The sequence below is a fragment of the Taudactylus pleione genome, unplaced genomic scaffold (assembly GCF_031769625.1).
Source record: "Taudactylus pleione unplaced genomic scaffold, aTauple2 ptg000579l, whole genome shotgun sequence".
Taxonomy (NCBI): Eukaryota; Metazoa; Chordata; class Amphibia; order Anura; family Myobatrachidae; genus Taudactylus; species Taudactylus pleione.
This window is the reverse complement of record NW_028284981.1, coordinates 897,211-910,080: the sequence shown is the minus strand read 5'-3', so window position 1 is coordinate 910,080 and position 12,870 is coordinate 897,211. Positions and strand designations below refer to the sequence as shown.

Sequence of the window (12,870 nt, the reverse complement as noted above, 5' to 3'; positions counted from 1 at the left end):
GCTATAGCATTCAGTAGCTAAAAGTGGACAGGATTTAGGCCTCCACTGCCCAAAAGTCCAGCGATAGGACAGTGTATATATGTACACACACACAGTATATATATTCATTTGTACACAGCATTAGTACTGCATAAACCGCATTGAAGGCTGCTGAGGCTAATGTACCAGCCTAAGAAATAAATGAATGGCAGCCAATTACACAACTCCATCACACGGAGCTGGTGACACTATGAGAGATGTAAGGGGAGTGAGCCTGTCACATCACTGACCGGGTGGGAGATTACAAAGCTATCAGAAGATACTCCATTTTTGACACCTGTCTTGGGTTAACCGTTACGTTCCCAGAAGTAATAAAGTCAAACTCGAAGAGGAATGCCTTGCTAGCTCATCTGTGGCATGACGGGGTTAAGTCTTGTTGCTTATCCATCAGCTGAACCCCTGGAGAGCACCAATGATCTGTTAAAGACAAATACTGCACCCAGTGACTAGACATGACAAGTGCTGACCGCATCTGGATTGAAAGAGTTAATGTAATTATACTAAATGTCAATCTAGCCTCTCTCCTTGGAGCAAACCCCCCCCCCCTTGCTGCAGCCTCATCCCGGCATCATGGGAAAGTATAGATTTTGCAGGCTGATTAAGCTGTGAGAGTGTGTTCTGTATGAGCGCCTCATTTCAAATACCCTCACACCTATCTCCCAAAGTCAACAGGCGAGGAATCAATAGTACACACAGATAAAAGCCGTCCAGCTTCTATTGCGCAGATGTTTGTACTTGCTTGTTTATCTGTGTATCTGCAAACAGGCAAATGTTGATCCCCCCTCAGCAGACGCATTTCTTTACAGTGCGCCATGGAGCGTTTTCCAGCATGAGAAAAGATGGCTTACCTGTTAGGAGGAGAGGCCAGCGTGGAAATAAGGCACTGGGTTAATTCACAAAGCATAAAAAAAAAAACATTTGCATGGATCTAGTTCAGCTACACAAAATAGCATGGTGGAGGCGGGGTAAATCTTCACAAACAATCCATTGTCAACGTTTCAGACATTTTTGGGTAATCACTGGTTAAACACACAAAACAAATTCCAGGTACAGTCTCTCTACGGTTAATTTTAGGTTTCCCCCTCCCTGCCAATCAATTCATTATCTCTAGTGTAAAATGAAACTTTAAGTAAGGATGGACATCGGAAGCCGATGGTTAGCAACCATTGATGTTCCCGAAATGATGAAAGTACTTTTACCATCGAGTTGTGGGTATTTGACGGCTGCTATCCATCGGATTCAGCTTTCCGATGTCCATCCGATGGATGCCTGGAAGTGGCGTCCGTAGCTCGGCTGATGCACTTCTGCACACAGTATAACCATTGGTTATAGCATCTAAGGATTTGATTTAGGAAACCAGACAACTATTTGATGCCGGGATTCCGATGTCCATCCCCAACTTGAAGCGAGCCATAGAAGCGTTCATTAGCCACATCTCGCGCAGCGTGACTGGGGCCTGTTATTATATTTGGAAGATGGCCGCTCACACGTAATGATATCAGTTATATTCTGACCACATTTACCAACATGCCCAACAATGATCCAGTGGTTTCTCTCCAGATTATTGACAGTTTACATAGTGATGCTATTGTGTGGTGGCCTGGAGGAGGCTTGCCCGGGAGAGAACCTAGGGTGCTGGATAGAATACTCTCCTGTGCAAACAGTTTATTTTATGTTACCTTCTTCCAACCCATTGGCTTGCTAGAGGACCTGGGTAATCCTTTAAATGTCTTATGCATTATTAATTCAGCATTAGGCAAAATCTTAAGAGAAAAATGTGCATTAACCCCCAAACTACCTATTTTTAACCTCTTCGCTGATGAGCCTATTTGTGACACTTTTTGGGCTGGCCACATACTACCATCAATATCATTGTTTATGGAGCACCCACAAATTCTACTTTGGTCCCCCCCCCCCCTCTTTCGAAGACTTTGAATTTCTAGAAGATGGGCAAAAAGAAGAGGCTTTTTTAAAAATGTAACAATAAGCTAAATGTAAATGTGCAGTTTTTTTTTTCTTTCGTGGGGGTGGGGTTTGATTCCCGGCAGCGTCAGTCCGACAGATGCAGAGATCCCGGCAGCGGCAGCCCGACAGCGCTGGAAATCTCGATCGTCCCTAGGTGAGTACAAACTAACCTAACTCCCCCTAACCCTCCTTAGGGGTGCCTAACCCTAACCTCCCCCCCTGTGCCTAACCCTAACCCCCCCTTCCCCGCTGCCTACACCTAAGTCCCTCGGGGGGGTGCCTAACCTAACCTCCCCCCAGGGGTGCCTAACCCTAACCCCCCGTCTCCTAGCCTGACCCTAAACCTAACCCTCCCCCCCCCCCCCCGCGGTGCCCGGCATCCCGATCGAAGGGTCTCCCGGCGTCGGAAAAATGACAGGCGTCTAGATTTAGACGCCTGTCATTTAACCCTCGCCGGGATAAAGCAATTGGGAAGCCGGCTGTCGGGCTTACGTCAGCCGGTTTACCGACTGATTCCAGTTTGTAATTACCACCAGAAAGTACCTTGAGGATCCTGCCTTGGCATAAATTTGCCTTTGAAAAACAGCCAAAAGCAGATTTCCACGCATAGGTTTTCGGAAAATCTGCACTAGAAGGCGATAATGCAGATTTTTTTCATAGGTTTGAATGAAACGTACAAAAGTGTAGGAATAATACAGTAGCCCATTGTGAAAAAAAATGGATCTATAACCTATTGAATTAAATGAGGGAACCTCTGTTTATGGATGGGAGACACATTGGCATTAGTTCACCCACCCCCCTTCCCCGCATCCCTGGACCTCTTAACGCTTTCTTTAGTATAGGATGCTATTGTATGATGCTAGCAAGGCAATAAATTACTAAAGAACCCTCCCTCCCTTTCAAACAATTGTGCTACAGAGCACGTAGATGCCTAGTGTTATTAAATACCCTCCTCTGTATACCGACTCTGCTAGTAGTTCTGCAGTACAGGTGTATAATGGCTGGTGATCACTATAAATTACCACCAAGAGGCCACATCATTTGACAGAGGGGCCTCTCCCTTTAGCTTATTACAGCCAGAATGGGGAAGACATTCTACCGGGAAGCAGTCGGGAAGTCGACAGACGTAATCCCGACCGCCGGCTTCCCGACTGTCTAATCCCGGCAAGGCACTAATGACAGGCGTGGAAATCCCGACGCCTGTCATTAGACCTACCGATCGAAGGTAAGCCTGGCGCCGGACAGCCGCGGGGGAGGAGGGTTAGACAACCCCCCGGAGTTTAGGGTTAGGCTAGGGGAATGGAGGGTTAGGCAACCCCCAGGGTACTTAGGTTTAGGCTGCGGGGAAGGGGGGGGGGGTTAGGTTTAGGCACCCCTAAGGGAGGGTTAGGGGTAGAATAGGGTTAGTGAATACTTACTTTTCGACTACCAGGATTTTCACCCCTGCCGGGCTGCCGCTGTCAGGATTTGAACCATGGGGCCGGCGGTAAATCATACTGATTCCATTCTACCCCCTCTGGAGTTCATAATGATTTCTGCAGTGCAGGGGTGTTTTCTGGTGATTACCAGAGAATAAGTTCTTAGGAGGCATATCATCTAATAGAGTACCCATGGGTTGTGGGTGCCAAGATGGAAGATTTAGAGCACTTTTAAATGTTTCCAGTGTTTTGCCTGGAAAGGGTGGGTCTTAATCCCAAAGTTCATCTAGCCCTGTCCCCTCTTGGGTACAAGCAACAGCAACTTTTGTGGGTGATATGTGTGTGTGTAGTACTTTTAGGCACCCCAGCAATGCTTAGGACAAGTCTGACTAATCCTCAGCAGTGAAGGAGTTAAATAATTCATTACCGTAGGTCTGTATAATGTTATATATAAAATGAAGTGGTCTGTTTGTTTATCTGGATACCCCTGCACAGATTGGGATGAACCCAACGTGAAGTGGTCCAGTTGGATCCTGGCCAGGTTTTATGGGGGTTAGGGTTCCGGTCGGACCTCCCGTTGGTGTATGCTGGGCAGAACTTTGACCCGGGGAGCCTGTTCTTAAAAACTTCTCTGAGTGGTAACATTGGATCCCAGAAGACATAGTAGGGGGGTTGAGGTCCCAGTCGGACTTCCTGTTGTTGTACGCTAGGCAGAACTTTGACCCGGGCAGCCTTTTCTGGGCCTTCCACTGAATGTATTTGGATGAAAACTTAACAGAGGTGTGGCAATTGGCTTGGGATGCATAATGGAGTGGTTGGGGTCCCGGTCGGACCTCGCTGCAGAGTGCGCCGGGCAGAACTTTGACCATTGGGGCCTGTTCTGGACCTTCCACTGGATGGGTTTGGACGACATCACATAATAAAACTTAATAACTTGAAGATTTAAACTCTGGCAACGCCGGGTACTTCAGCTAGTAATTTCTATATTACTGAATGACTGCTGACTTCACCCAGCGGATGCAACCGTTTTGTGTAGAGGAGTAACGTCGTCCCTTCCAAAAGTATCCATTGGGACAAGTTAGGTCATGCCTCTAATCTGCACAGATCCATCCCACTGCAACTGGCAATTCCTCCTACATGGTCAGTAGAAAAATAGGACTGGCCTATGATTATTATGCCTTATGGTGCAATGTGACACCCATGAGAACACTGCCCACTAATTAATCAGGGGTTACTAGCTCATGAATACCAACCATGTCTTTCCTTCGTTTGTACTGTCCAAAATCAATCTAATCATAGCCCCAAATAAGATCCCAAAGTCATGCAAATAAAACACAAAGAACCAAACACAAGTACATAAAGGAACTGTATTTTGACATTAATTAAAACAGAGAAAGAGGTGACATTACAAGAACATAAATGAAAAAGTTATGTACAGGTAGTGACATCTTTGACACGCTAGTGACATGTATAAGCCCAGGTGTGCATAAGCCGTACCTTGTTGCCCTATCTTGCTGAAGGGACAGGTCACTCACTTCACATATTGTTCTCGGTGATGCATTAAGCTCATCGCACTCATAACTCTGGCCAAGTGTATATTGCAGCACCCTCCGGCAACACCGGGATTACAATGCTGGCAATTAAGAGGGTAAAACTACTGTGCCATCCATATCTTAGAAGAATGCAAACCACCTGCTGTAATTACCAGCCTGTCCCCCTTTAGGTCAGGGCAGCTCAGGCTGATGTTACGACACAGTGGTGAGATCCAGGAAACGTCTAATTATTCCTCAGCAGTCAGTACAGAGGCACCTGAGTATAGTGGGGCTGTTTCATCGAACAAGGGAAATAAAAATTAATAACTTCTCTCTATAAGCATCTATCTTTATAAATAAATATGAATCTTCTTATTGCAAACACCGGTTCCACTGAATGAACTGTGTTACCACTTAATGATGAAGGAAGAGGAAAATTTGAGGACAAGGAAAATTTAACGTCTTCACCGCCAGTCAACAAGCGAAGGTTCTCTCCTCTAAGTCTTATTTGCTGACAAATGTCTCATCACAGTTACCCTTGATGAATAAACCAGAGGTAATTGTGTGTTTATAGAGACCTTCCACCTAGTACTTGACTGTCAAAAATAGTTAAAAGGATGCATATTTTTTGTAAGCGACTGCTCAACAGAAATGGTGACAGGCTACATACCATCCAAATTTTCTGTACACAAAAAAATAATAATAATTAAAAAATGCAAAGAGCATCACAAAAGGTAGGCCTATAATTGTCAAGTAATTATTTTAAAGAATGACATATATAAAAGTTTATGTGCTTTTAACGGTTTAGTAATCGTGTACGATCACACTACTTGATGCTCAAGTTTTTTGGTTATACTGCAAGATGGATTAACCAGGATGCCATGCCCTGGGGTAGGACTGTAAAGTGCAAAAACCATTGTAAATTCAGTATTGCTGCTAACCACATCACTGATCGGAGGTAATGCTAGTTCAAGGGGGGTTGGGACCTTTAACAAAGGGACTGGACGAAACTCCGCTACCAGGTAAATTCACACGCTTGGTATTACTGGATGCGAGTCTCAGTGGAATGATCTAGAACTGAAAGGTAGGTCCTGTAAAATGGGTTAAGAAAAATGGATGCTGGATTGTTCTGCTTTTCAATTAAAAACAAAGACGGTAAAATTACAAAATTGGAGGCTCAAGCTCCTGACAAGAGACCTGGAACGGAGGCCATTTCTCGGCGTGTAAGGCACCAGCCTAGAGTGTAGGTAGTCACTGGAAAGGCACGGATTAAAAAACACTGGCAAACAGGGATGGTAATACATGCCCAAATGCCTCCTGTGATCAGCAGCTGGGGGGGTCTATACTTCAGTAACCATTGAGTGACCAGCCGAGCAGAACAACCCACTGACACTGAAAGGCGAGAAAACAATGGTGCCTGGCTTTGGACCTCTTGCTGCCAACTGCAAGCAATGCAGCCTAAAGCTTAGCCAATCCTGGTCACCACTGCATTAGAGGCACTTTAACCTCTTCAGTGCCAGGGAGAATCCTTTTAATGAAGGCACGTGTGTGCACATTTAAATTTGACATTTGTATATTTACACGTATATATAAAATTGTATAACCTTGCAAAGGAAAAACAAAAAATAAAAACAGTGAACTGTAAATTTATACAGAAGTATTGAAATTTACTGTAAACGTCTAAGAGGAGGGGTGGGAGACGCTTGGTCGGCATTAATATAAGACACTATAATACGAAATCTACTCTTGGAGACAAAAAAGTGTATTAAGGCGGGAGGGCACAGCTGGTTCTGGGAATCGATGAGCGGGACAAGGGATCCTATGATGCTGAGTAACAAGACTTCGATACCACTTTCTCAGTGCCCAGAACGCCGACCATCAACATATTTATAACCTAAAAAGGTTCAATCTGCGATTCTGCTTAGGTCTAAAAGAATTAGCAGCCAGGCACAATTACTACCAGCTATAGACTACATGCCATCTCACTTTGGTTTTTTTGGTTTTAAAAGAACGGGGAAAAAAAAAAGAAAAAAAGAATTGCACTTAAGTTGTGTAACAGATGAATAATACAGCCTTCATCTAGCAGTTTGTTTTGGACATAGGATGACGTGTTCACTGCATCACGGTTTAGATAATGTGCTAGCATAATACCAGCCAAAGGGAACTCTCTGAAGACCGATAACTGGAAGAGGACACAACGGTCTCACTAGACCAGTCTATGGATTTATCGGTAAACTGAAACATGACAGAATGCTACAACATTCTCCTGTATGTGTTGTCATTTACGTAATTTTTTGGGAATGTTTTGGGACATGTGCACTCCTCAAAAGGGGGCTCATTATGATGTGTGCAACGGGGGAATGGGATGTTTGAGAATTAGTCTCTCACTGCCTGGAGTTTTATATATGATGAGGCAGTAGCGATCGGGATGTAGCAGTGTTAGACAAAAGGCATTATTTTTGCTTACAATACTGCTTGTATTCATGTCCTGTATGGATTCCAGCACTGTAAAACACTCTGCCAATTAAGGGTTTAAGATATCAGTAGACCATTAAAGATCCGTGTCAGATATAACCGCAGTCTCTATGGAAAGAGGGGAAAGGGCGTTCTTTAGAAAAGACGTGCATGTATGACCACTTTTTATGCAACGGGGCATGTTGTAGGCCTAAATACCATCAATCCAAACCTCAGATTCAAAGCACCTCTTCCCAGGCATCAGTATCAAAACCACCATGTGGACCATGCTTTCCCGCATCTCAAGAGAGCAAGGGTTGAGGCCTGTTCAGTACTGCCCTGATGTCCTTCACGCTAACTTTGGAATGAAAACCCTGAAACTTAGATGCTACCTCTGCACTACATCGCTGATCTCTTTCACAGAGGAGAGCAGCCTGCTAAAGTCCTGAGGAGTTGCAGGTCCACCACCTGTGGAGGCAGCGGTGGGGCAGATTTGTAGATCCCGGAGGCTGTTCTCCAGCTTGCTCATTGCTTCTCTGAAAGCAAATTTGTTCCTCATTTGTTGAATGGAGTCCACGTAACTGGTACAAAAAGCATGCAGATTTTTAGCAGCCTCGAGCACCGCACTGTGGCTGGCCATTTGTTCTGAATTGCGGCTGATAGCAGCCCGCAGGCATTCTGTGCTCTCTAATACAGTATCCTTTGTGACTGCTCCACTGAGGAACTTCTCTGGGGGTTGGCGGGTTTTGCGCAGGGAAACTCTTGTGGAGAGGAGGGGAATGAAAGCGGTGGAAGATGAAGAAGATGGAGCCGATTGCTGCGACTTATCTACACCTCCTCCAGTCACTGTCTGCCCTCCAGACTTCTTTTCTGTGGATTGGGGCTTGGCATTGGACTGTGGTGCTGTTTTCTTGCCACTGTCCATCAAAACAGGGTTTGTTCTTGAGTGGTCCTCACTCTGGTTTGTCAATTTGTGCTTTGGCTCATTTGTGCTAGAATCATGACTTTGGGAGGAAAGTTTTGTAGATTTTCCTGAGGTGCAGGAGCTGGTGGAAGACGAAGAGGTTGGGGTGGAAAGTGGTAGAGGTGGGCTCGGTTTGACCTTTAATGCTTTCATTTTGTCCTTGTTGGCTACTTCTGACTGTTTGACTCTCCTAAGACGGAGATCTGCCTCGGCTTTCCCAGAACCTGATGTTTGCTTGGCAGAGAAAGCAGACTCAGAGCCACATCTGGTGCTCCCCATCTCCTCTTTTTGTAGGGGAGAAGATGAAGAAGGGCCTCCAGCTTTCCTGTGTGGCAATTTGGGCGTCAAACTGGGTGAACTGGATACTGGACTTGGGTCTGTGTCTTTAAACACTTCATCTGTTGGCTCCTCACTTTTTTTGGGTAGACGAGGTGGTGGTGTGACAGCCCCCCTGGGACAAGAGTCTGGTTTGCCTTCATTGCCTCTCTTACGAGGCAGTGCTGGTATTTCTGCTCTTTGCCCACTTCCAGAGCTAGCCATGTCCAACATATACCGGGTGGATGGCATTTCCCTGGGGAGGGTGACTGACTTCCATTCCATGTCCTTGGACCCATGAGGCATGCATGAAGCAGAAGAGGACCTCTGGAAGCGTTTCCCTGTGTTGCCATTACTGGCATCATCCCCTGGCGGTGCTTGGCGGCCTATATTAGCACCGGACTTCTTCCAGTGCGGGCACAGAAAACCAGTACTTCCTTGCACCGAGCCATTGGTCATAGCAGCACCATTATTTGGGAATTTTATGGAATCAACATTGCCCCCATCATTGACATCTCTACTCTCTCCCTCCATGCACCTTTGCTCGGTTTCACGAAACGAGCTGCTGCGTTTGGGTGGTGTGGGGGCTACCTTCTTTTTCCTCTTGATCAGAGTGCTAAAAAGATTGGCTTTTTTGTTGTTAGGCAGCAGGCGCTCATCCTCTGGAAGCCCACCATCTGCAGTTCCCACCCGTTCCTTGCGAGGGAGGTGGGGCGACACGGCTGGCTCAAGTTCCAAAACATCTGCAAAAACAGAGAAGATCGTTTAAATGCACTGCTGCAAATTTATGTCTTACACTGTGAGAGCACAGTTGTCTTTAGAACCATCTGAACAGATCTTTATAGTGAAACTACATACCTAGGTCCCCCGCTCCTCTACTCTGCATGGGATCTGCATTATCATCCTTGCTCTCAGCCACTTTTCGTGTAGACCTGTTTTTTGTAGGCAGTTGAGGAGCTTGCAATGGATTGCTCACGATGACCCAGAGGCCTTTCTTTCCCAGTTCTTTCTCCACCTCTGAAACACAGGATATTAAAAAGCCATAAACACAATGAGAATACTAGCATCGAGAGGGGCGAGTGCAATTTTTGGACTATTACACCTTAGATAACCAGGTTTCAGTGGTGGATATTCACATGCAAAACTGGTGAATTTGTGACAAAAAAAAAAAAGACTTGACACATTTCTGGAAAAGATCCTTAAATAGAATATGATCCACGGCACTGAATGTGTTCTCAAAAGCGGTGATGCATGGTGTGATTTGTTGGGCCACATTGGCTCAGTAATGATCAGTTCTTGGCCATCAAATGATTATTTTGCATAATCTCATTCAAAAGTAGATTACTGGAGCCTAGAGGGGGGTGGGACTAAATTATTTGGGAGTGGAGCCTCATGGTCTGAGTGGTTCTCCAGGTCATTAATGAGAGGTATGTTATTAGACCTTCTAAACAGGGTAGGTGGCGGCATTACCATAGCAACCAGATCCTAGGTAACATTTTATAGAACGTGCTGGATAAATGATAGCTACAAGCTGATTGGTTGATATGGAGCAACATCTCCATTACTTTAGAAGCTCTGATACATCTCTCCCTTGGTCACATATGTAAATAGAGCTGTATGGCCACATCTGGGAAATTTGTATTAACGGCGCTGAGCCACACTCTGATGAAGCTACATTATTCATGGTTGAACGGTGACGGCATAGAAGGGGAGATGTAGTCATCGTCTGTCCACATCTACCACCCAGCACGTTTGGCATCTGAAGGATCCCCTAAAGGTGCATACACACGAAAAGATTTTCTGTCCAACCATCCAATTAGTTGATTGGTTGGAATGAAAATCTGGTAAAGTATGAAAGCAAATGACAAATCAGCAATTTGCTTCCAAACGCCGGAAAATGGACAAAAACTGTTGTTTGAACAAATTGTTTAGATCAAACATTTAACAAACTTGTCTGACGACCATTTCCATCTGTTTTCTGGCATTTAGGAGCAAATTGCTGATCATCAGTTACTCCCATACCTTACCAGATTTTCATTCCAACCAATCAACTAGCTGGATGGTTGTACCCACCCAGCCTTAGATGCAGACTGCGACTGGCAGACTTTTTTCGCGCCCACACACGTGACCATTTGCGCCTTATTTAGGAGTGAAACAGCTGAAATTGGGCGTCCAAATCGCAAAGCGTATGAACACCTTTCCATATTTTATGAATCACCAAAATATTTCAAGTACTGTAGTTAAGTAATTTAGAAGAATCAGGCAGGAATCTCGATTTTGTAAAGCACCTATTGTGAAAATACAATCTTGTTATTATTTCTCCCCTGCAGAATGAAACAAACAGCCATTTAGGCCTCCGTTCAATCAAAACTTTCTTTACAAAAAGACATTTATAAGCTAAAAAGTAAAAGTAGGCAATTTGGTCTCCACCAAGGACAATGCTGAAAAGCTGCCTTTTATTGTATTTCAGTCCCTGACGATAGCTATTATCAATGCTGTGGGAGAGTGCATTAGCCGCAGCAGAAAGCAGCACAAAACAGAAAAATTAGCATTAAAAAAAAATAAAAATAAAAATAAAAGAAGACCTTTTAAAATGAACTTTTTTATACATTTGAAGGCCATTTGTAATATAGGCCTTCTCTTTAATTTCAGTCATTGCACACAAAACACACTGAGTCCTAAATGATTGTAGTGATAATACGAAAGTGTGATTTGGTTGATGGCTGCGCGCATTTTTTTTTGGGTAGCGTCCGTTCCAGTCAACAGCTGATCAATTCTAATAAGGATTGAGAGTTTTTCAGCTACATGTAAGCAACGATATGTGGTCACCTGTGTCCATGGGGGAGATTTATCAAAGCTTGGAGAGAAAAAAAAAAAGTGCAGAGAGACAAAGGGCCTGATTCAGAGCCACACGCTATTTGCGGACGGTCGTTCAGGAAAAGGGGGTGGCTATTCAAATGAACCGTTCGCTCTTTGCGGTCTGTTGACGCCTCCATGTCTGAACGAGCGAACAAAACTTGCGGTCGTTTTTTGGATAACGACGCCCCCTGGCCGATCGCATCCTACGTCATGTCCGCTATTTATTAGATTAATCGAGTACATCGACCAGCGTATGAACTGCTCGCTATTCTTGTGGTTGGTTTTTCCTACCACAATCTTGCAAGCAGTTCTGTCTATAAAATAACCCAGTGACGTGGTCAATGACGCTGCTGTATTAATTATGCACACCCATAAAACGCACGTTTTGACCTTTAAGCACGCCTGCGTTCGGATCTCCACTCCCCGTATTCAAGCACCTTCCCCTGTTACCACCCACATACGCCTCCTCCGGTCACTCAAAATAGCAGGCATTCGCTATTTAGCGAACAAATGATTTTCGGCCGCACTGACTAGTTCGCGCATGCGTATTACGATCCGTATGCATGCGCAGTTCGGCAAACATCGCTCGGAACGAACGAGCAGCCGCTTACGAGCGGCTCTGAATCAGGCCCAAAGTACTCATCAATCAGCTTCTGACATTTTACAGGCTGCTTAAAACATGAAAAGAACTGATTGGTTGCTGCTTTCTCTCCACGCTTTGATATAACTCCCCCAATTACAGCTAAACTGTCTGAAATTTTGCGTGCGTTGACAAGTGAACAAGTGAAGGGGCCCATACATCGAGCCCGTATTGGGGCAATTCCACGTTCTGCCAAGGCCAGGGTATTGGAGAAAACCATGTTGGACAATCTTGAGTCCTCGACCCAAAAATTGGTAGAATTGGTGAGTTGGGTGATTTTTAACATGTTGAATTTCCCCAAAGGGGATGTCCGCCGATCTGCGTTTTTGATCGGATTCGCAGAACGGTGCATCGGTCCGTAGATGTATGACATAGATTACTATTAAAAGTTATTCTTGGATATATTTTTTTCTTTAAAGTAATTAGAGAAGTTTAACTAGCTGCTTATAGGTACAAAGCCCAAAAGATATATATTCATGTCTAATAAATAACTGCAGGGATTTTGGTACCCAACGAGGCTGATAACAGAACAATAGACAGAGGGGAATGCACAAAAAGGACTGCGGTGGAAAACATGGAGGGAAAGAAATAATCAGCCACCTTTAAGGTTTATACAATCTTCTACGCAGCCAGGTAGGAAAGGTTCAGGCAATCCCGCAGCTTCACTCCACAAGTTCAATACTC

The 12,870-nt window shown here is 44.8% G+C and overlaps 1 protein-coding gene across 5 annotated transcripts in view; it reads right to left on the bottom strand.

Annotated features, from left to right (window-relative positions):
• Positions 1-4,775: 4,775 nt before the first annotated feature.
• ABL1 (ABL proto-oncogene 1, non-receptor tyrosine kinase) overlaps positions 4,776-12,870 on the bottom strand; it is a 153,663-nt gene continuing 145,568 nt past the window's right edge. For all 5 annotated transcript variants that reach the window (XM_088453316.1, XM_088453317.1, XM_088453313.1 and 2 more), the window contains 2 exons: positions 9,546-9,704; positions 4,776-9,430 (listed from right to left, as the gene is read on the bottom strand). In XM_088453316.1, coding sequence (XP_088309442.1) covers positions 7,797-9,430; positions 9,546-9,704 — 1,793 coding nt within the window. In that variant the 3' untranslated portion in view covers positions 4,776-7,796. The remainder of the gene's footprint in view (positions 9,431-9,545; positions 9,705-12,870) is intronic.